The sequence below is a fragment of the Corythoichthys intestinalis genome, chromosome 10, assembly GCF_030265065.1.
Source record: "Corythoichthys intestinalis isolate RoL2023-P3 chromosome 10, ASM3026506v1, whole genome shotgun sequence".
NCBI lineage: Eukaryota > Metazoa > Chordata > Actinopteri > Syngnathiformes > Syngnathidae > Corythoichthys > Corythoichthys intestinalis.
The window spans coordinates 20,865,064-20,890,227 of NC_080404.1; the positions used below are offsets into that span (position 1 = coordinate 20,865,064).

At 37.8% G+C, this 25,164-nt stretch overlaps 1 protein-coding gene across 2 annotated transcripts in view; it reads right to left on the reverse strand.

The window, feature by feature from the left end:
* plpp4 (phospholipid phosphatase 4) overlaps positions 1 to 25,164 on the reverse strand; it is a 113,102-nt gene that overhangs the window by 32,436 nt on the left and 55,502 nt on the right. For both annotated transcript variants that reach the window (XM_057848914.1, XM_057848913.1), the window contains 2 exons: positions 12,260 to 12,368; positions 1,059 to 1,149 (listed from right to left, as the gene is read on the reverse strand). In XM_057848914.1, coding sequence (XP_057704897.1) covers positions 1,059 to 1,149; positions 12,260 to 12,265 — 97 coding nt within the window. In that variant the 5' untranslated portion in view covers positions 12,266 to 12,368. The remainder of the gene's footprint in view (positions 1 to 1,058; positions 1,150 to 12,259; positions 12,369 to 25,164) is intronic.

Below are 25,164 nucleotides of genomic sequence, written 5' to 3' on the forward strand. Positions count from 1 at the left end.
GCAATAAAATAAAAATGAAATGTGATGAAATCTCTATGCTGCAAAGAGGATCACTGTGTAAATGTTACTGAACAACTTGCTAATTTGGACAAACTGCACAAATGAGACATGATGTGTCTGATGAGTTGTTAAACTGAACATCTCCCATATGGAGAGAGACTGTAGTGCCACATGCAGTGTGTCATGTCGAGCCCAGTTTGCTAATTGCCATTGCGATGTTAATATCTGTGTAGATGCAGTATCCCGATGATGACTGGTGTGCTAGTCTACTTTTTATAATCTCATCCTGGCATCAATAAAGTCATTTTTATAGCGCCATATAATAGCTGGCCAAACACCCCAGGAACTTTTTGAGGTATTACTGTATTCTTGTTTTGGAAGCATGAAAACAAACCCCCAAAACTTTTTAATTTGAATTGTAAAGTCCACTCAGCTGAATGAGTTTTGGACTCAAATCCATTATATTTGCATGGCACTTAAAAAAAGAAAAACATAATGCAAAGTGCTGTACATCACAGAAGTTGAACTTTTTTTTTTTTTTTTTTTTTGTAGTTGACACTGTGGTAATTATAGTGAGGTCGACTTCAACTAATTGATAACGTCGTTATTGTTTTGACATCAACAAACCTGAGCTAGCTCACTCACCACTGAGCAGGGGCTAAATGTAAGGGGAAACTGGTGGTGCAATCGCAATCGTAAAGTGGACGTGGTTGGGCAAGGGGAGGCTCAAACAGAAAAGTTAGGATTACGCGCGGAGCTGTAGTATAGTGTTTTAAGTGTTCAAATATCTTTGTCAGCCCCTCCGTTTTGCCGGTTGTCTGGAGGGGCCCACAAAAAAATGTACACTTGCACCCCCGCTTAACACACACACTGGACTTGAGGGTCTGTCCACTAGCAACAGACCACCCCCCACCATCGGACGATCCGTTCTGGAGGGTCCAGTTTATGCTCATTGCACCCCAGCTCTATTCACATTTGTTCCGCCACTGGTGGGGAGAATACTTTGCATTTATCTAGCAAACCTAAAAAGTAAATAAACAATAATTAACTCCACTTACCTAAACATGCTTCTTTGATTTCCGTCTTGTCTGTCCTCTGAATTATCTTCACCACAAATATCACCGCCAATGGAGTAAGGAATGAGATTGCCTGAAGTCAATAAAGATAAACAGTGTACCATTACATTGGCGTTAGTCACGTGTCGCTTGTTAAGATGAACAATATGAAATTACATCTGCCTCAGGGAATGACCTTCATCTATAGTGTATTCAATACTCATTTAATTTTCAACCTGTCAACTAAAGCAGGCAAAACAATCCACTTCATTGTTCTAAGGCTTTGCACAGACTATTATTTTGACATTTGGGTTTTCTCTGACTTGAAAACTGTTGCATCATGCTAACAAGAAAAGCATGTGCCAGGATTTTCATTTTATTATATTATTTATCCTCTCTTTTCCATTTGTCCTTTGTGCTACCTATCTCAGTTGACTTGCGTGTCTGTGTACACTCTAAACAGATTTTTACTTGTAAGGTGGGGCATGCAAAAGAATCCCATCCAACAAGCACTAAGGATGTGGGCATGGAAAAAAAAAATATACATATATATATATATATATATACAAGTTTAGGGAATATACAACTGTATTGGATCCTTGAACAAATTAAAAGTGTGGTTTATTGCTCAAGGGCAGATTGACAGTGCTCATAAAGCAACCAAGTATTTCGACAGCACCTTCCTATACAGTATTTTCCATCCGCAGTAGATCTTGTGAGTTTAAATAATTGAGAGACAAAGGTAGAGTTATGGTATACAAGGGGAAAAAAAACATGTATCTTCAGCCCAGAAGTCCCTCTGCCCTGCCAATTTGTCCATCTCTCGTAGGGGATTGACAGCTGCTTGTATCCATGGACTTGTTCTTTTTTTGGACTATAGAGGACGGTGTAAATATAGATGGATTTTTAAATTGAGGGCTTCGACTTATGGTCCAGGTCCTTCTTCACCTTGACAGGATGATGCAGAGTCCAGATCACTGCAGATGCATCACTGTAGACAAGACCGGTCCACAGCCATTCTCTTGTAACACTCGTTTTTCTTGGACAGCAAAGACTTAATAACTTGGCCTCCTTTCATGGAAAACACCTGTCTGTCCGTCCATCGAAAAATACACATTAATGCTACATATTCATTGTAGGTCATTGCAGGTGCATTTATTGAGAGGCTTCAGAAGGACATCAAATAACAACAACAACAACAACTTTTATTTTAACGTCGACTAAAACCTAGGGCGCTCGTACCATCCGTGTTACATTTGGAGGCTTAATGGACACTTTCACTTGTTAGTATTTTGCTTTGAAAAGCTGCTGCTACCATGCAAGGACACCCGAAGAGATGAATTATGGTGAGATGGATATATTGTAAATAAACCAGAGGGGGCTCAATTTATGTTGTCAAGGAAACACTCCCCATCAACTTCAAAGATTCATTCACAATGTTATCTCCTGTGCTAAGCTGTATCGTATTGTTCTGTACGATATAATGGCACCACTGAAGTTCCACTTATTGTACAATGTTCATTAAAAGAAAAACTTAAATCCAGGCACAAACAGACAAGAGCAAACGTCTAAGTTTTTTTTTTTGTCGTTTTTAGCCAGGCAATGACTAAAATTTAACCTGGTGTATATGCTATCTTGGGTTCCAGCAATTGCTGGAACATATTTTGCAGTGATATTGTATGGTAAGCTTGTTCTTTCATGATAAGCAAAGTCACACTCCTGTGGGGTACTTGTTGTAAGAATTACCTTTTTTAAAATGATTTTTCTAATCTTAGTTCATCAAAATAAAACGTGTTAATATCACTGAACCTACTGTATTTGGATCATGTTTCCAGGAAAAATTGATTTCAACTTGAGGTCACTCAGTACAAGTCAGCTACTGTTATAGCATAACAATATATGCATACTGTATATCATTTAATCATCTTGGCATGGTTTGACGATTGTTTCTCTGAGTAATAAAACCATAAGGAAGTCAGCGTTCTGAATGTATTGTCTTATTTCTTGTAATGATGTCAGAATTGCTCAGGCAAATACCAGTCTTGCAATGAGTTTTTTTGTAGTACCGCTACACATCAATGCACATTCCTGATTTAAATGGTTTCTAATGTTAATATCATTATGAAACATGAGTACATGAAACAATTTAACAGATGAATGGCAACTGAATAAACTCATTACCAGTGTTGGGCACGTTACTTTAAAAAAGTAATGTGTTATAGTTACTCACTACTTCTTCCAAAAAGTAACTGAGTTAGTAACTAAATTACTCTATAGTAAAAGTAACTAGTTACCAGGGAAAGTAACTATTTCCGTTACATTAAAAAGAAGTTGTATGTCAAAGAATTTGAAATTTTCTGAGCAGTATTCGAGTCAGTTGAATAGAGAAGAACAGACAGGTAGTTGTGTTATAGAACCTTGTAATATTTATTGCACCTCACCAGCAACAGATTTATCCTACACTTGAAGTGCAACAAAAATAAACAGATTTTAATTGCTTCCCACAGATGTCGACAAAAGCTTTGCCCCGGGACATAAATTACACTTTACATGCACGTTCTTTCCTTCAATTTCGACCAACTTGAAATAGTGTTTATATCTCCACCTCGTAAAGGACAAATTTTCCTCTGAATGCTCTGCAATCATATCCCTCTGCATCCGTTTTGCGTGTGTGTGTTTGCCGCACGCGCTGTTCCAGTTTGTGTGTGAAAACACTGGCTCTGAAGTACATGCGTTATTAGGCTCGAGCGTTTATGTCACAGAATGGGGGATCACGTGAGATTTGACAACAACGCAGCCATATTGGAAGCAGGTCTGGCTCACGGGACATTAAACTTTACCTTGCCAGTTCGATAAAGAGACCGCCTCGTTACTAAGGCAAAGAACAGATATGTGATCAAACTTAAGGATCTGAACAATGTTGACCCTTACGAGCAAGCCGAAGACAAATTGAGTAAAGATGTCGACGGGCTTCCATAATTACGCGAAATGGGCACTATGCTGTATTTATTGTTTGGTGTATGTTACTAAACTCATCAGCGATTCCGAAATTACAAATTGCTAGTAAGCTACGAACAGTTTTGCTGCGGATGGGTGCAGGACCACATGACCATATGACCATATCAAACGGCAGCTCCATCATTCTTGTAAAGGTAGGCTATGTGTGTTTACTATTTTCATTGCCATGGACCTGAACGCACCCCAAGTCTTGGATGACAAATAAACAGAGCAGAGTAGACTCGCTACGGCTGGTAGTTTCTTCAATTTATTCAAAGTAAGTAACACACCGCTTTTGACTGTCAGTAACGGTAACGGCGTTGTAACGGCAGAAAAAATAATTTGTTAGATTACCCCGTTACTGAAAAAAATAACACCGTTATGTAATGGCGTTATTTATAACGGCGTTATTCCCAACACTGCTCATTACAAAAAAAATACAGCTTGTGATTTTTTTATTCCATTATCCAGAACAACAAAAAAGACATTTCTAGAATCAATGTCATAGTGCTCAAACAAACACACTGTTTTATGAATGATATAGAACTGTAGAAACCTTCAAGGTAGAATAAAATTGTCACATTTGCTGTTTGGAGCGGCTCGGAAAGGAGTAAGGTTGGCGCAGTTCATGGAAAACATGAAATGATACATACAGAAAGCTTCACTATAAGGAGCACAGAGAATATAGTGAATAAATTTGGTTCCCTTCCACCCCAGCCAAACCGAAAATGTCACTGTGCTTCTTTGACATGCGTAGAGCCCCTTAAGCACACTAACTATTGAAGTTGCCACTCACTGCTTGGGGCATAAAATAACTGACAGTGCCCACCACCACCTACTATTACAGTTGCCGCGGTACATTTTGAGGGGATCTATGTGTATGAAATATAAATGATGGATGGAGTGTTTAAGGCTGACCAGTGGAGGTCTTAGCTTGAATGGCACCCTGTGCAATACCCTGGTTTGCGCCCAACTTAACAGCAATACATATTTGCTCACAAGTGGATTTTCCCTAAAATATATTAGAATACATCAGCAGCAAAGGATAATTGAATTATCTCTTTCAGGAAAAGTGTCTACTGTGGTGGACAGCTATTCAAAAATTAACACTTAGCCTAAGTGACTATTTTTGGTCATTTAAAAAAAATAAAAAATATTAGCATCTGTATATTATATATACAGTACAAGGCAAAAGTCTGGACACACTTCATTCAATGCAACACAAATGAAGGTCCCAACCCCACTGATAGAGCAATAAATCCCACTAATCAACCCTGAAAAGCCATACCTGTGAAGTCAAAAAAACATTTTAGGTGATTCCCACTGGAAGCTCATCAAGCAAATGGCAAGAGTGTGTAAAAAAAACTAATCAGAGCAAAGTTTGGCTACTTTGAAGATACTAGAATATTATACATTTTTAGCTTTTTAACTTTTTTTTATGATAAGTACATAATTCCACACATGTTCATTCATAGTTTCATTACCTTCAGTGAGAATTTGCACTGTAAATAGTCATGAAAATAAAGAATGAGAAGGTCCATATGTGTCCAAACATTTGGCCTGTATTGTATATATTTATTTTGTTTTTATTTTGTTTTTGTATATGTGTCACGCTGAGGGGCAGACACGGCTGGACTCAAATGCACGAGACGAGGGTAGAGATGCAGGTTACAATGAAAGTTGTATTTTGTTGGCATGTGAACACAGGCCAGCTTCAAAGTCCCAAAAAATCACAAGAAGCAACAAAAGATCTTTGGAGATCTTGGTACAAACTTGGGACAAAAACATGCCAAGAAAAAAACTTAATACAGTGTTTTAGCTTCCCACAGCTTCTCTGACATGAATGACACTGGCACAAGAAAAGGAACAAGAGGGGAACATAAGGACTACAACAAACAGTGCACAGGCATAGACTTCACCATCAGTTGACAAGACAGCTCCCACAGACCTTGCGCCGCCGACCCAGGCAGAACGTTGAGTTGGCTTTCACTGTGATCAACTCAAACACAAGCTGCGTTCTAACATTGTATTTAGGTGGAAATAGGACGCCATCGCATACTTCAATCTCTACCTCAAAGTTCCTCAAGGCATAGAAGATCAAAATCCTCCAGGACTGACCAGCTCAGTCACCAGGCATGAACATCATTGAGCATGTCTGGGTAGGATGAATGAGGAAGCATGGAAGACGAAATCCAAGAATGTTGATGAACTCTGGAAGGCATGCAAGACTGCTTTCTTTGATGTTCCTGATGACTTCATCAATAAAATGTATGAATCCTTGCCGAAGCACATTGAAGTCATACAAAATATTACATTTGGATCTCAAAGCACCACTACATAATTCGCTTATGTTATGTAACATTTTTTTGTATTTGAAGTACATTTTCTGTTCAATTTTCACACTACTTTCTTTAGGCGACAAAACTTATGTCTTGCCAAAATTTGACCTTTATGTCTTCATTAAATGATAAATCTGTTTCCAGTGAAACAAATATATTTTTGTACATTCAACATCATTTGGGAGGGTCTTAGCTATCGTATGAGACATTTATGAAACCAACTGAATCATTAAAAGTCAGGTTATTAGCAATTGTCTCTACAAAACGGATAAGCGACAAGACTTTTGTCAGGGACTGTATATTTTCTGGGTAATTATAAAGAAAATTATATAAATATAGGGCGTAGGTTTTTATAAGCAAATGCTTCATTCTACTCCTTGTTGGGCATATTGCTAAAATTCTATTGTTATTATTATTATTATCATCATTATTATGATTATTGTCTTGCCTTGTATTTATTCTTATTTTCTTTCTTTTGGCAAAATAAAGCATTAATTTATTCATTTATTCAATACAATATCGATAAAAACTAAATTAATGAAATAAAAATTAATAAATACAGAAGCACACATTGGTTACAGCACGAAGTAACACACTAAAGTTTTTTTTTTTTTTTTTTTTTTTTTTTTTTGTGCATGTCATTGATGGCAATTGACGTCCAAATCATTTAAACCAGGAAAACTGGCTTTCAATGCTCATTGAAAATGAGAACGAATGAACAAAGGGAGTGAACGTTCATTCGCCCCTCCCAGTCAAAATGGATTGGACGCCTAGCACCGTCAATGGCAGCCAGTGAGTTGAATGAGTGTTCTGTAAGGGTTAGAGAGAAAAAAATCTTGCAAGAGAGGGTTACACATGAAAATTAAAATACAAACCTTGTATATTACAACAGGGATTTCAAGTACATTTCCTAGCATGTGTGCTTTCTTTCATGTCACAGATATTTGAGTATAATTATCCCTGGGCCTTCCTTGATTCCAAAATCATCTGATGTGTGTGTCATTGTATGATTACTATTCCCCGCTTAGTGATTGATGCTTGAGATGCTGAGGTGGGTTAATGTTTCAGACTACAAATAGCTTTCTATTAACTTGAGCTTTGGAAAATGGCTTCCCTGCTTGAACCAGGATTACAGAAAGAGTGAGAGTAATTCCCAGACCAGTTCAGAGTTTATTTTCATGGGTGAATTTGGAGACCTGGTATGTCCTTTGGAGAGAAGGATTTCTTCAAGTCTTTGAAAAGCATGATGCTATCTAGATCAGAATACCCCTTGAATAGCGAGCTACTTCCAAGAGCCTGACATTCTTCTGTAGACTCACTCAACAGAAAGGCTTGAAAAACATATGAAAACTTCATTTTTCAGTATGGCATTTTCTAGTTTAGTTTACTTACGTTGAGCAAGTAAGCCCTCTGCCATTTTAGGAACCATGGTGAATTCAACATGAAATTCACAGTATGCCAGCTGAGTCGGTGAGTCTGAACAGCAAATTTCAAAAATGCATTTGTACCTTAGCCGCTTAAAGGATGTATTTTAAAAAATCAATCAATAAATAAAATCCCATAATTGTTTCTTAAATTGCATTTTTTAAAGAAACACTTGGTAATTTTTCAGTTTTGGTCGATTTGACCAACGCCGGTGGACAAAAGCCGTAGTGTTTTGCTTTAAGGAAGACTGCGTTTTCCATGAGGACCAGTGGACACCCAAAAAGTGTCGTAAAATCATCAAGTAATCAATCAAAAATCCATTTCTCGGTCGCCTGCAGATGGATTAAACAACATTTCTGTTTCCAGCAGCTGTGTGAAGGATGAATAGTACTAAGGTAATGAATCCAGATGTGGCTAAACAATAGCAAATCACGGTGAGCAACAGTGTGGCTAGTGTGGCTACCCCACCCCACCTGAACTCGTCAGTGCTGGCGAGTTCGATTGACGCGAGTTCTATTGACGGGGGGGGGGGGAGTTACGTATGCCGTAAAGCAGTGAGCACATTTGTAGTTTTTTTTTCTGTGTGTGGCAAGGTTCCTGCCAGCCTCCTCAAAGTTAATTAGTGCCGTGAAAGCGATACAGATCCTCTCAAGATATAAAAGAGGTGTCATTCAAGTAGTTGTCATTCAACATACAGTATTATCAAAAATGTTATGAAAATATTTCATAAAGGTTAAAAAGCTACTTAGTGTTGCTTTAAGGTTTCATTTACTATGGATGAAATACTTTTCTTCCATCACTCTTGGTTTTATTGGATTGTTAAAATGTTCCCGTTTTTTCGGGTCACCCTTTACAATGGCACGAATGTTTACATTGAACTTTTTCAATCAAATAAAACACATGGCTCCACTGTGATCAGTCCTACCAAAATCATGTTCGACAAAAGGTCTACCTTGACACATACGTACATTAAAATGGACTTTCATCCACCAATTTGTCATATTCGCCATTCATATCTTTGAGCGGTACACCCAGTTTGATACATGAATGGTCTGTAGTAGAGGGGCTCAGTGGCACCCGCTGCTCGGTAGGGAAACAAACTAGAGTGTCAGAAGTCAAGTCTCCAAACACAAGCAGCTACAATTAAGCTTGCCACCCATCCCTTGAAATACGGAATCGTTCCGTAATTGGGAATTAAAAGTTGCCGTCCAGTACTTCAGTCCAGAGTCTGGGCTCACCAACAAAATGCTGGACTTAATAGATAATGCAGACGAGTCAGCTGATGGAATTGTAGCTCTCCTGGAACATTCCCTTAAGAAATTTGGCTTGTCAATGGATCACGTGACCGGATTCAGTGCCGACAACACAAATGTTAATTAACATATTCACAACTTCGTTTTCACTAACCTGCAGAAAAAACAAAACAATCTGCTGCAAGGAAACTGCCATGCCCACATAGTGCACAATACAGTTTTCTCATCTAAAAATAGATACATTTCTATGCATTTTAGGAGTTTTGGGTATGCCCCTTTTCTTCGCCCGTAAGGCTTTGGGCGCGAGGGGGGCGTCCCTTTTTTCTATTTCTGAAAGGTGGCAACCCTAGCTACAATAAACAAAAAAAACAACAACAAAAAACCCACCAGAAATAGATGCCTCCTGTGAATGTTAATACGATAAGATCATTGATTCGCTCATTTCGCTGTCAATCAAAAAGGGATTCAGCCTCACACAAATCATCAAATCATCATGCAGAGAAGCAGAGCATTCGGCCCAGCAAAGCCCCGCCCATTGCCCATAGACCCCCAGAAACGGACAGAGTCCGATGGGCAGGATAAACCCAGCCTTTGGTATATGACTCGTCTCCTCGCTGTAGTGGATCAATGCACTCTCAAGTCTTGAGACGTACAGCATCCACACCGTTTAAAGGACTGTGAAGCTGTGTGACTGAATGAAAAAAAAGTCGCATTTTAACCGATGATAAGAAGCTAATTCTGAACAACAGGTGAGCGCTTTGTAGGGCATATTTAATCAATGGCATGTACACACAACAGTATACATTTGATCACTTATGATATTTTAGGAGAAGCTGTGCTTCCCTTGCAGTCTTAGAGCAATCACCTCTGCATGGTGGAGTCAAACATGGAAAGAAGTTCAACTTTTTGAAGGAAATAAAATAAAATCCATTCATTTGTTTGATTTTTTTTTTTTTTTTTTTTTATACTCGAGTGTTAAATTCTGAACTGTAAAACAACAGCAGTGAAATGTGTCTGCATTGCTGTCTGTTGCTCCCTCCCCTCCCAAAAGTGCCATCTCCTGCTGATCAATTGTTTCTCACCTCATTTACGTCACAAAGAGCACTCTACAAGTTTTCATAGTTTATATGTTCTGAGCTGTGCCCAATCTGCCAGAACTAAGGATGTTAATTGGATATCTCTCTTAGAAAACAACTTGCAACAGAAGCAAAACAGGCTGTTGTTGCACTCGGAATACATCATCCTACCTAATCATCTTTTTATCCATTTGTCAGTGTCTCTTGAAATAGGTGTGTTGAAACCTTCCCCCGCGATTAGAATTCCAAGTCTGTTGGTACCTCACTTGTTTTAGTTATAACTAGTGCATATTTTTTGTGTAACAATAAATGTGTTAAATGTGTTAGATTGTGCTGTTTCAACTTGCATTTATTATCTAACTTAGCCTTTTTGTTTTCTATTGTATGCATTATACTAGTATGTGCTGTTTTTCTGTAAGAAAAAAAATCAGTCTGTTTACTTAAATGTGTGTTCAATAGATTACATTTAATTGTTTTGTTCTTTGTGAGTGTTTGCTTCAGGGGAATATACTGTGTATATTTTTTCAGATCCTTGAAAAAAATCAGTAGATGATTAGCCTAGTGGAATAAATTGTGTTTGACTTCCCTGTACATAGAAAGAAAAATACCTAGAACATTTCCAGCCAATTTTTGCTTCAAGTATACAAGTATACATTGGTATATTTTCTCTTTTTACAGGTTCTGTTATTCTCTTAATGAACAGGACAGACGGTTCAGGAAAAAAAAAATTATTAGGAAATTGTCATTCAAAGGTGGCCAGCCAGGACAAATATCCTCTAGTGGCCCAGGTGCCTTTGAGAGGGTCTGCTTCGAACTCTCAACACATACACTTTTTGTTATTTCCAATACGAATAGGCAGGTCTCAATGTTAACCCATGAAGTGACTCACAAGAAAGTGGAATTTTACTAGGCAGCTGTATTATCTGTTTATGACCTTGCCTCAGAGAAGAAGCTGGAAGCTGCAATATTTATCTTATCCAGTCAGAAAGACAAAACGATATAGAAATGAATGTACTAAGTAAAATGAACAAACATATGGGAACAAATATCTCTACAGCACCCAATTAAATCACTCAGGCAATATGGGTAGTAATAATTAAAAAAAAAAGCTGCACACACAGTTTAAGTTTTAATGTAGTAGCTTTAAAAGCATCAACATTTGTGCTTTTGACCAGGGGCTGCGAGCGACAGCATAGTCCCTGCTGGTTCCCTGTATTCAAGCTGTTCTTCTCTTAAACTAATCTACTTCCCTTCCCACTTGCCCTGCAGGTTTCTATCACGCCAGTTCCATTACCAGTCGCTCCCGTCCCCATATGTGTTCACTGTTCCAGACTATAGTTCAGTCTAGCATATATGTTGCTTAATATTGGCCAAGGCTTTTAGACTACAATACCAAATGACACAGGGGTTAAACCACGTATCTGGATCCTTCCATTTATTGAAACTAATCCCATTCCCCACATTTTGAAATTTCAAGGATGCTTGGGTCAAAGTAAAGTGGTAGCTTCCATGGCAACATGTCAGTGTTAATATGTATGGATGAGACAAGGATGTTATGAGAAAGTAAATGGATCTCTTGTCAAATGATTTCCATGACAACAGCAGGTTCCTCCCATAGCACCTTAGTAATGAATATATAATGGCGGGAAAAAAAGGAATTATTTCTCAAAACCTCAGTGGAAACAGCTTTTCTAATATTTAGGTATTATATGCACATTTTAAAGAAATGTACACTATAATATCTTTAGATATTTATCAGATGATAGTACATTAAAGTTGGGTAATAATTTAGCGTTCAGGCCCGTAGTCTTCCCAGACATCGTTTTAGCTCAGGCTCTCCCCATTTACACCGGAAGACTAATCTGCACAGATTTCTAACCCCCCATACCCCCCCCCCCCCCCCCAATATTAATCAGTTCAAGCCGGCCTTATCTAAAACACGAAGATGAGAATTCACAGCATTAATCATCCCAAATGAAGGGTTTCAGCTCTGCACAAATTAGTGAGAATTAAACAAAGTAAGTGCTTCAGACAGACGGAAATAATGACCAACTATATGGCTGCTAGCAATTCAGCATTAAAAGGGAATGCATAAGTATAAAACAGGTACTTACGAACATGACCCTTTTGGGAATGTGATCAGACTCAACAAGCGGATTCTTGTAGAGCCACAATTCCTCAGGTTGGATGACTCTTTCGAAGGGCTCTAAAAATTCAGTAAACCTGCAACAAAGATGAAACATACAAAGTAGTTTAAAGAGCATGACTGGTACCTTGACTTTTGGGGGGATGCAATGTGTGTTACATGGGTGATTAAAAGGAGGTCTTGGCTCTTGAACAACAACAAAAAACACAGAGGCTTCACCACAGATCACCTTCACTACAACATCCTGCTGTCTCGAGCTCTCACAGGGAGGACAAATGAGCAAGACACTCCTGGGCCACCCATTGATGTGTCGAAGTCGACCTTGCTCACTGTCATCTCAGCAAAGGCTTGGTGTGAGCTCATTTCAAAACAAGTCAGTAGCTTACACTCTTCTACTGTTGATGCATGAGATACTTAAGGTGTGGCCTTAAAATATTTAATACACAAAAAACAGAGCAACCAGTGTAAGGGCATCAATGCAACAGCACAGACCTCAGGCAAGGATATTTGTCACCTGTGAAAAGAAAGTTGTATTGACGTTCTAATCTAGATATTTGAAAAATGATATTTTCTTTCAAGCTAATAAGATCCCACTTAGTAAATATAACCTTTTGGATTTTTAATACTATTAGTGTTAATTTTTGGTACATAATGCATCAAGTTTTGTGTGTTTGTACTGACATTTAGGCAAGGCAAGGCAAATTTATTTATATAGCAAAATTCAACACAAGGCAATTCAAAGTGCTTTGCATCACATGAAGATGATAAAAATCACATTAAATCAATACAACATAAAAACAAAGACAATCGAAACAGGAAATAAAATTATACATAAAAATCGCATTTAGTCACGGATAAAATAAAAAACAAATAGATTTAAAAAAAAAAAAAAAAAAAATACCACTACTAGTAATAACAATTGAAATCAGCAATGGAGATAAAGCACAGGAGGAATAGAAAGCAAATACATTGAAATATATAGACACTTATGGATATGCTGTGCTAAACAAAAGCATTTTTAGCCCTGATTTAAAAGAGCTAACAGTTTGAGCATACTTCAGACCTTCAGGTAACTTGTTCCAGAGGTGAGGAGCATAATAACTAAGGCTAGGTTCATACTACAGGTCTTAATGCACGAATCCGATTTTTTCGTGTTTTTCCGACTGGAATCAGGCATTAACTTGACGGTCTGAACGGGACAAGTCGCATAGAAGTGGACCATTTCAAATCCGATCTGAGTCACTTTCGTATGTGGTTCAAATCCGATCTGGGCCACATTTTTCAGAATGTTACTGGCGGTCTGAACTGTCAAGACTCCCAAATCGGAATTTATGCAGAAATTACGTCAGGAAAGAGCAATAGGCACGGAGGACGGCAGCCATGTAGGCATTAGTGCCTAGGTTGTAACTCTGCTTTTAAGCACGAAAGGGGCTTGATCACAGTCATAAAAAAATAAAATGAAGAAAAGAATAGGCCTTACAGTTTTCGATTTTCATTCTGTGTGCCGAATGAGCAATACTTCATTATTGCACACATGGCCGAGTCGGGGCAAACTGACGCACCCACGTCATTTCACGCACACACGTCAACGCTCATGTGTGTGCGTGTATGCGTTCTATCAGTCCATATAAACTTTGAATATAAGACTAAACGGGGATGATTAATGTCGGTTATTTGTGTCCTCTCTATGGAAATCAAAATATGATCACTCTGGAATGACATACAGCTAGCATGTGTAAGTTGTTTTGATTGGTTGCTTCTGCGAATGCAGGTCTCTTTGCTGAGCGCATCACGGACTGCGAATTAGTGCGCATGCGTGATACTTGAACGGTCTCAATGGACAAAGGCAGTCTGAACGGGTACGCCAAAAAAACAGATATGGCATAAAATCGGATTTGTGCATTAAGACCTGTAGTATGAACTTAGCCTATATGCTGCCTCACCCTGCTTGGTTCTTGCTCTTGGAACGTACAGGAGACTGGTTCCAGACGACCTTGGGAGTCAAGATGTTTCATAGAAATCTAACAAATCAAGCATGTATTTTGTTCCAAGGCCATTAAATGTTTTGTAGACCAGCAGTAGTATTTTATAGTCTATCCTTTGACTCACTGGAAGCCAGTGTAACGATTTCAAAACCGGTGTAATGTGGTCCGGTTTACTTGTGTTTGTGGGACTCTGGCTGCAGCATTCTGTACTAGCTGCAGCTTCCTGACTGATTTTTTATTAAAAAAATTTATCAAGACCTGTAAATATACCATTGCAATAGTCCAATCTGCTGAAAATGAAGCTACCATTTTATTTTCTGTTTTCTGTTTTTATTGTTTTCATATTTTTAGTGATTTTTTTTCTTAGAAAATATATAAATATAAAAAATATCCCTACTGTTAATCAAAATGAGCTGATAATAAAAATCTAATATATACAGATTTGTAAGGAATCTAAGGTTTTGAATGTGTAAAACAGGATTTTTAGTCATGCAGTAGGTTAAAATTGCCACCAAACATCAGTCTGGGATCTGTCACAGATGAAAAATGGCTTAACAATATTGCTACTACTGCTGCATTTAGCTATAATGGAGATTCATTATTTCATCTTCTGAACGGCTTGTCCTCACAAGGGTCGCAGAGGTGCTGGAACCTATCCCAACTAGGCATGTGCTGGTTTGATATTCTGCCGGTATGATAACCTTAGGCCAAACTATCATGGTTTCGCAGTATTACAGTATTTCAATTACAGCTCTAAAATGTGGTACTTTGAGATGTCTGGGTTTAAAGAAAATGTTTTCATTAAACATGATTCATATTTTTCAAAACATATCAGCAAATTGGAACATAGGTATAATGTTAAGTTAAAATAAATCAAAAACAATAATAACAACAAACTATTCTAAATAAAATTTAAATAAATGCAGTTCTTTAGGTGAGGATACATCGTTTGATCCGCCATAGTATATAAAGTAATAGTATAGTATAGTAGTAGTCCCATCGCAGGACATGTGATTGTTTTTTTCAACACGCATCCGTGTGATTGAGGTATGTGAAAACTGTCAAAATGTGTCTGTAGTGTGCACTAGGCTGTGTGGTGCACCTTCTTTATTATTTTTTGTTTAAAATTAGGGCTGTCAAAATGATCGCGTTAATGGGCGGTAATTTTTTTTTTTTTAAATAATCACGTTAAAATATTTGACGCAATTAACGCACATGCCCCGCTCAAACAGATTAAAATGACAGTACAGTGTAATGTTCGTTTGTTACTTGTTTTTTGGTGTTTGGCGCGCTCTGCTGGCGCTTGGGTCCAATTGATTTTATGGGTTAGTACCATGAGTGAGCATGGTGTAATTATTGTCATCAACAATGGCGAGCTACTAGTTTATTTTTGATTGAAAATTTTACAAATTTTAATAAAACGAAAACATTAAGAGGGTTTTAATATAAAATTTCTATAACTTGTACTAACATTTATCTTTTAAGACCTACAAGTCTTTCTATCCATGGATCGCTTTAAGAGAATGTTAATAATGTTAATGCCATCTTGTTGATTTATTGTTATAATAAACAAATACAGTACTTATGTACCGTATGTTGAATGTGTATATCCGTCTTGTGTCTTATCTTTCCATTCCAACAATAATTTACAGAAAAATATGGCATGTTTTATAGATGGTTTGAATTGCGATAAATTATGATTAATTAATTTTTAAGCTGTAATTAACTCGATTAAAAATTTTATTCGTTTGACAGCCCTATTTAAAATATGTTAATAATAATAATAATAATACCTCAAACTTATATAGCGCTTTTTTGGACACTCAAAGACGCTTTACATAACATAACACAAAGACAGAATTAAGAATTAAGAGGTGTGAAAAGCTAGTTTGAACAGGTGGGTTTTAGGAGTGATTTGAAGTTTTGTAATGAGTCCGAGTTCCTGATGGGTTTTGGGAGTGAGTTCCAGAGTGAGGGAGCAGCAGCGGCGAAGGCTCGGTTTAATATATTTTTATGTGTTTTAAAGTATGGAATACAGTGTTAAATAAATAATCCATTTTGTGCAGGGACATTGCCTTCTAGATCGCTTTTACATACAGCAATCTTCATCATTCACAGAAGAACCCCCTTAGCCTGGATTAAACAGTATTATATAAATACAATGTGGTCATGGTGAATCAACCAAAGTCTTTCCAAACAGAGCTATTCAAGTCATCTGGTGAAAATTCTTTTAGTTTTAATATGCCAATATATATCACAAAACCCCAAAAAAGTTGCATTGTTAGTTTTTTCCAATATCGTTCAGCCCTAATGTGGGCAGGAAGCCGGTGGTCTGACGAATGGGTATCCCTTTTCGAAGAAGTATCCCCGCTACTGTCACCGCTCTTGATAGCAGTTTAATGTTGACCAAATCTACTATACATTTTGACTAGGGCTGTCAAAGGATTAAAATTTTTAATCGAGTTACCCACAGCTTAAAAATTAATTATTCATAATTAATCGCAATTCCAACCATCTTTAAAATATGCCATATTTTTGTGTAAATTGTTGTTGGAATGGAAAGATAAGACAAGACGGATATATACATTTAACATACTGTACATAAGTACTGTATTTTTTATTATAACAATAAATCCACAAGATAGCATTAACACTATTAGCATTTTTTTCTGTGAGTTTTATTTTGCATAGCTATTTTGATTGGGAATGCCAGTTCTCTTTGCATTGAACACATTTCTTTTTGTGAACATTTTTTTTTTGAGAGATAGGAATATTATTTTTGTTGTGCTTTCAGTAAATGATACTGTAGCGACTTAACTGTTCTGCCCAAATGCATGATGGGAAGTTGGGCAACCATGACTGTCAGTGGTGGCTGCAAGTGGTATATCTTCTCTGAGTTGTGTTCTATACAGGGTGTTAAGAAAAAGATCATCTCCTGTCATTCTACCCCACGTCGCTCGCCACAATAGATATAATTGTTGTAGAAGAGAGCCAAATGCTTTTGTCAACAAATAGCGCTGCCCCAATGAATGCCTGTGTCCACACCATTCGCTTGTCTCTGCCTCTTAACTCTCAATATACATAAAACGGCACCATTGTAGTCTGTTTGTGGCAATGTGTGAGTGGGTCGTTCCGCGCATGATTAATTAAAAACAATTAATTACCGCCCGTTAACGCGATAAATTTGACAGCCCTAGTTTTGACACATCTATTTACATATATTGTTATATTAAATATTTACTGTAGATACTCCCACTACAATGTCAATATTCTTTCTTGAACAATAAACGCTATTAAAACCCAGGCGACCCACATGTTCACTGCTTATCAGACGTCAACGTCCTAACGCTATTATCGCACAATATAATCAATATTCTAATGTAGTCTTTCGTGCATATACGTAATTGCTTAGAGTTCAGCTGTCAAAAGGTACTATAAAATGGAGGGGGTGTGGTTGTCGTGCGCATGCTCAGTAGCGCTTTGGATATCAATTCGACTGGGATACCCATGCATCAGAACACCGGACTCCCCGTGGAAAACCCACAGAGGCACAAAGAAAACATGCAAACTCTACACAGGACTGTGATGTGGATTGAACCCACAATCTCAAAACTCTGAAGCAGACATGCTGCCACCTTGCTGCCCATACTGTAGATTATTTCTTTAGTTTTTTTTTTTATACATATACTGTACATATTTTTAATTATTAAATAAAAATAGATAAATTAAGAAATGCATTACTTACACTATGTGCGCCTTTCCACTTGAAAAAAATCTCACGCGAAAAATGCCCATTGCCCATCCTTTAAAAATATCAAGTGAAATGCATCAAAAAGCGCATAGCATAGTGCCGTAGTACCTCCCAAAGTAAACTCAAGTAATTACATTGGCCTGTCACTCCATTAGTGACACACCGTATGCTTCATTAATTACGCCATTTCCAAGATTGTGCTCTTAACAGCACTTTTGTTCAGACATTAGTGGGAGGGAATGTTGTTAAAGTGCAAAAGTTAAAACACAGATACAGAGCACCGGGTATCTAGCCCACACGCACACACCTTCTAGATTATTGAAAAGTGACTTTGGCCCACCTGTCATTCTATTAAGCCTTATCTCAAATTCAGAAGGTAGAGCCTTAATGAGTTTGTGGCCAACTCCCCCAAGGCACATAAGGAGATTAAAGAGATCTCTTTACTAATGTTTAAACACAAGAAATAATGTAGAGTCCCATAAAAATGGGTTGATCGGAGGAAAATACTTCAGCAATCTTGATGTCTATTAACTCATCAGGTGCTATTGACAGCAAGAGACGTCCAAACCATTTGAACTAAGAGGGTCGCAGCAAATGAATGATATACTCTCATATCAACGGTATTGTGATGGTAATGGGTTTTTTTTCTCGCCTATAATCACCTTATACACCTTTAGTGGTACCAGCTTTAACATGAACAAAAATGTAAGGAAACCAAGGTGCTTTCATATGTTTCCCCATGACTGTATAGAGCACTTAGAATTTAGTGATTTGTATATGACAAGCACTAATAATAAAATTTTGATTGATTGATTGATGTTGTCATGACTTGGGCTTGCATGGCTTCATCTGGGACAGGCTCATTAATCTTCATTGAATGAAAACAACATGATGGTAATGACAAAAGTGAGTCCGAAGTTGACTGAAACATTTTGTCTGCCAATTAGGAGAAAGGCGCATTCAATCAAATCGATTTGCGAATTGAACTTCGGCCTAGTTTGCGCAGAAAATGAACTTTCCCAAAACTGATCCTCTCATGAGCAACAGTGAGGGAATTGAACTTACTTTTCCTGTACTTTCGGAGAAGATTTTAAGCTTTGGCTTTTAACTTCATTACAATCCACCTACTGCTATGGCCAGGAGGGCTCAAAGTAAACCTTCACAAAAACTTTCACTTGCCTGTTCCAAACTTGAGCTAAGCCTATTAAGACATGAGCATTAGAAAAGTGAACTAAAATGAAAGAAATTAGAATGAGGATCCCTCGATCTGAAGTCTAATTTGATTTACAATAATGTTTAATTTGAATAATATAACTTGTAGCAGGCACTCTGCTTTTAGAGTGAGACTTGACTGATGATTTGGTGTTTTTTATTCTTAAACCATACAAAATGTCCATAAATTACCATAACAAAAATAAAAACTCTCAACACGATCACCTTGAGAGCTTTTCTTCTTCCAAAGAGGCCGCTAGAAATAACACCATGCAACACATATTTTGTTCCCAGGTTCTAAGTGGTATTTCCTAGTTTGTTTCGTCGCAATGACTTATAGAAATTAAAAACACTTTTTGTTTTCCCAAAAAGTTGGGGTTTGTGGTCACGACTTTGAAATTCTATTTTCCACTTTTTTTTGCTGTTATACGGTCTGATGATTTTATATACTGTATATATGTATATTTTCCTTTGACCTGAAACATGTAGAAATAACATTTAACAATATTTTCTGCATCACTAGGCCGTAAAATCGGAAATTTTGAATACAGCATCTAAATTTTGGCAAAACACAACTTTTACCTTTTTAGTGGCACGTTTTCATTTAGTTTGGACCCAAGCAACACAAATGAAATGATTAGAAGCCAGGAACAATTTGTTTTGTTGTTGTTGTAACATGGTGTAATCAAAGCACGCACATTCGCCTCAACTCCTTTCCGCTCGCCTCCAAGCAACAGATATTGCAAAACAACTTGAAACAGGAAATAGGCCGGATTAAAAGTCATGGCGAATTACATAACAAATAAATTCAGTTGACAGAAAAATCAGGATTTGGTTATTTTCAAATGAGCAGCGTGCATCATGCTTTGCCATGAAAAAATAAATGGCATTTGGAACCACACAAGCTAGCCAGCTACAGAGATTCTCGTATCTTCTAATGAAGAAGAGATGTTGCCACCATCAACAAACATTATTGGTTGGTAAAAATCCAAGCCTTAAGCAACCCAATCACAAGCCACAGTACAAACTGGCCACAGCGATGCATGATAACCACTCATTCACTCTCTCAGCAGACAACATGACCTCACTAGGTCAATCTGGTTATTTGTCACTAGGTGAAGTGGTTAATTTTAAGGCTTGGGGAGTGAGTGTATTTACAATGCAGTACTGTGTTTAGCAGTATTTATCATTTGAAATATACAGTGAGGAGCAGAAGTATTTGCACCCCTTGTGATTTTGCAAGTTCACCCACTTAGAAAATAGGTAGAGGTCTGAAATTTTAATCATAGATGCATTTCCACTTACAAAGACATAATCTTAAAAAAAGTGCTAATTTCTCATTAAAAACAATGTAACTTTACCATTAAAAATAACCAATAAAAGCATGAAATGGCCCCGACCAAAAAATTGCACATTGTTCTGGTATTTGAGTAGAGTAAAAAGCAGCGAACATTTTTTTTTTTTTTTTGCCCAGCAGATAAAACTGCAGGTCTGAAGGGGTTAAGTGAATTATTTTCATTATGATCAGACTTGCATACATACTTACAAACACATGTTTGATTGGCTGATGAGTTGAACCCCCCCTTACCCCCGCCACGCAAACACACACGCACACTCACACAGTCCCGACAGATTCATGTCGACAACATGCCACCTCCTCCGCCCCCTTCGAAGACGAGGGATGTTAGAAGTTTTTTTACGGCCAGCAGCAGCCACTGTAAGTGATGTAAAAAAAAAAAAAATATCAATGTTGTGGAGGTGGGGGAAACACCACGAATTTTGCTACTGAAAGTCTGACCTGCATCAGAGTTAGCATGACATTAAACTGTGTAAACTTGCTAACCTGGAAAACTATTGCGGTCACGCCAGCTTCCACAAGGAAAAACAAAGTCAAGCTAGGCGTCCCTCAATTGGATCATTGCTTTTATTATGTGCATGACAGTTTAAAAATACAAAAACGGGGAGCTATCCAAGAATGGGTCCATTCAGGGGGACACTGACATGAACATGAACTGTGAAATAAAATCACACATTAGAATTTTGAGTACTTTGGTTGGAGTCTCGCGGTAGCCTAGTATGCCTCAGATGTAAACCGGTCCTTGGATATTTCAGATTTGTTTTCAATATTTTTGTCCCCAATCATCTTTATATTACAATATTTTACGTCTATGGGGGCTCCAATGTCCCCCAGAAGTGGACCCATTCTTGGATAGCTCCCTGTTTTCTCAATAAAGGGACTTGCACTTCAAAATGTTTCTTAAGTAGTTTTTGAAAACAAAGGTTTGAATCGAACGCTGTAACACTCGAACCAATACACATGAAAGTTGGTTTAAGTCAACAGCCTGTCTATTAATTAGGTTCATATTCGTGGAAAATGTAGCCCTGACCCCCGTTCACCTAATCTGTTTGGTCTTATTAATGTCCCGTCTCCAGCAAAAAGTGTACATGCTGGTTATTCTGTTATATCATCCCTACCAATGTTAAGACCAAACCCTTGGTTCATAAGTATTTGTACCCCTGACAAAATCAGTGCTAATATTTAGTGCAGAACCCTTTGTTTGGAATTAGAGAGGTCAGACGCTTCTGTAGTTTTTCACTAGGTTTTCACATATAGAAACAAGGAATTTTGGCCCGTTCCTTCACACAAATCTTCTCTAGATCTGTCAGGTTTCGGGGCTCCATCCAAAGATTTTGTATTGGATTGAGGTCTCTGGAGACTGGCTAGGCCACTCCAGAAGCTTGATATTCTTTTTATGCAGCCACTCCTTGGTCAGCTTGGCTGTGTGCTTCGGATAATTGTCATGTTGGAAGATCCAGTCACGACTCATCTTCAAATCTCTGACTGAGGGAGGGAGGTTGTGGCTCAAAATCTGATGATACATTTCAGCATTCATCCTCTGCTTTATACAATAAAGTCATCCCGTCCCCTTTGCTGAAAAGCAGCCCTAAAGCATGAGGTTTCCACCCCTATACTTCACAGTGGGGATGATCTTCTTGGGATTGTACTTATACTTCCTTTTCCTCATTTCCACATGACTTTCTCCCATGACCCCTCTGCATCATTCAGATGGTTCCCAGCGGATTTCAGACCGGCCTTCACATGTACTGGCTTCAACAGGGGAACCTTCTTAGCAATGCATGATTTTAAACCATTGCACCGTAGTGTTCTACTGACAGTAGCCTTTGGAACTGCTCATCCAGCTCTCTTCAAGTCATTGACCAGCTCCTGCCTTGTAGTTCTAAGCAGAGCCTTCACTTTTCTCATCATGAGTGATGCCCCACGAGGAGAGATTTTACATGGAGCCCCAGTCCGAGGTAGATTATCAGTCATGTTTAGCCGTTTACATTTTCTAACAACTGCTGCAACTGTTGATTTATTCTCACCAATTGTCCCATAGCCTTTCCCAGCTATATGGAGCTCAACCATTTTTTTCTCTGGTGTCTTTGTAAAGCTGTCTGGTCTTGACCAAGGTAGCAGTTGGATTATGACTGACTGTGGTGTGCACATGTGACAATAAGGAGCTCAAACGGGTGGTGGATGGGTGGTTACTTATGGGATAAAGGTGGACTTTTTTTAAAGCGAAAGTTCAGGATTGACTCGCACTAGCTTAGCCACTCCGGAGCCCTATACTAAAATAACTTGCAAACGAAACGGAATTTGTTTAAATCAACTCCACCAACTAACTAAACCCCTGCTAACTAGAAGATTAAGCCTAATGTCAAAAATCCTGTACTTCCGCTTTAAGGTAGACTAACAACTCTTTGAGTGTCGTAATTATTGCTGATTCTCAGAGGTACAAATACTTATGAACCCCAGTAAATTACAAATAAATTATTTAAATTAAAAATAAAAACATACCCTATGATTTCTGGATTTTTTTAGATTATGTCTCTATGAGTGGAAATGCATCTATGATTGAAATTTCAAAACCTCTATTTTCTAAGTGGGTGAATTTGCAAAATAACAAGGGGTGCAAATACTTCTGCTCCTCACTGTATTTGCGATTTAATTAATTCAACTTTTTTTTTTTTTTTTTTTACAAAATATATCTGTGACTTGAAATAAAAGCCCCACATTTCATAAAAACTTTAGAAAATGCAGAATTATTTTTGAATTATAATTTCCAGTGATGCCAATGAAATTGCATTCTGTGCAGGTTATTATAACCGCCAGCAACCCCTCCCGCCATCCTTTCTGAGAATTTGTACCCAAGATCCTCTGACAAATCCATAGCAGCCTCAGAGGACTTCCCTTGGCTAGAGATTCAATTTTAGATCAAGCCTAATTTTCTCTTCCTTAACTAGAAACTTTTAAATAAAGACCTGAATACAATCCACACTTTCTTGCGTCTATTTAATTTCGTGTCCTATTAGTTTTCATCCGTAGTCGGAATTGATTCTGCCTTTTGTTGTGTTTTACAGGCTTTCTTGAAAGCAGAAGGGTGTGCATCATTCATAGCCAATACATACTTTTTCCACACAATATGGACAACATTAAAGATAATGATGACGCTTATATTGGTAATGACATATACTAGTATAGCACAGACTGCAAGCATGGCCTGCTGTGAAATAATTGTAACTACACAGAGATAACAGGAAAGTGTGGCAGCCTTGTAGAAACTGTGAAATGTGGCTCGGCAACAAACAAAAAAAGATACACTGTAATCAGTGCTACAGTGATACACAACTTCCTCACACAGTTGAGAGATAGGCCCCCAAGATGGCTATAAACACCAACAGGCCTTAACTCATCTGTGCATGCTGACTACCTGGGGAGCACTTTGTCCTGTTGTATCAGCTTTTGTTTGCTCTGTATACAGAGGAAAGGCTAATGGCTTCTACCAGCTCCATAACACCATAGATCATTCAGCATTCAGCCAAAAGTTTTTAAGTAAAACTGTGAAGTTGTTAGAAAAGCATAAATGCTAGTTTTTTTGTCTGTGAATACAATAGAAGCACTAACATAGAGTGGCCTTCAGATTTTACATTTAAGAAATTGATCAATTTCCATCACTAAACGGGTACCTCACGATACAATACAATTTGGTATACAAGGCTCACGATAACGATTATCTCACGATATGGCGATATAACAATTATCAATAAATGGGTCAGAAAGTCGTTCGACAATATTTTGCTATATAAGTACTAAACAGAAAAACACGCTATTTTAGGCCTTCTGCTGTGAATTGGAATGAGTTTATCCATAGACATCAAGATACTTGACTGGTAAGGTTCGTCATTCTCTGCGCCCCGTCTGCCCGTAGGGGGCTGTGTGACTCAGCTTCATTTATTAGATATCGGTGGGAGTGCTTTTGAGCATGACTGTTTTACGTCCATATCTATGAAGAATTCAGTTCTTTAAGCAGTTATTCACAAGAATTTTTGGCAGCCCCCTATCATAACAAAGAGCTAACAGACTGAAATCATTATTCGACATGTTTACGTAAAGTAAATTCAAATTGTAAGTTTTTTTGTTTTTTTTTTAACCAAGAATCGAGACTGTTTTATGTCTATATCTATACAGAATTCAGGGATTTCAGCATTTATTCACAATAATTTCAACGTAAAAAGCTCTTTGTTGTGGACTTGTGGTAAGGCGGGGCCACAGTGAACTTAAAGACGAGCCGCACATTCGCAATATTTACGTAAAATTAATGCTACCTCCACGGTTTCTTTTGCTTTTAACCAAGAATCGAGGCTGTTTTATGTCCATATCTATAAAGAATTCAGGGATTTAAAAATGTATTCACAAGAATTTCAACATATAAAGCTCTTTGTTGTGGACTTGTGGTAAGGGGGCGCCACAGTGAACGTAAAGACAAGCAGCGCATTCGCAATATTCACCGTAATTTCCCGAATTTAAGGCGCACCTCTGTATAATGCGCACCCCAAATTTGCTTGTAAAATCTAGGGAAATTT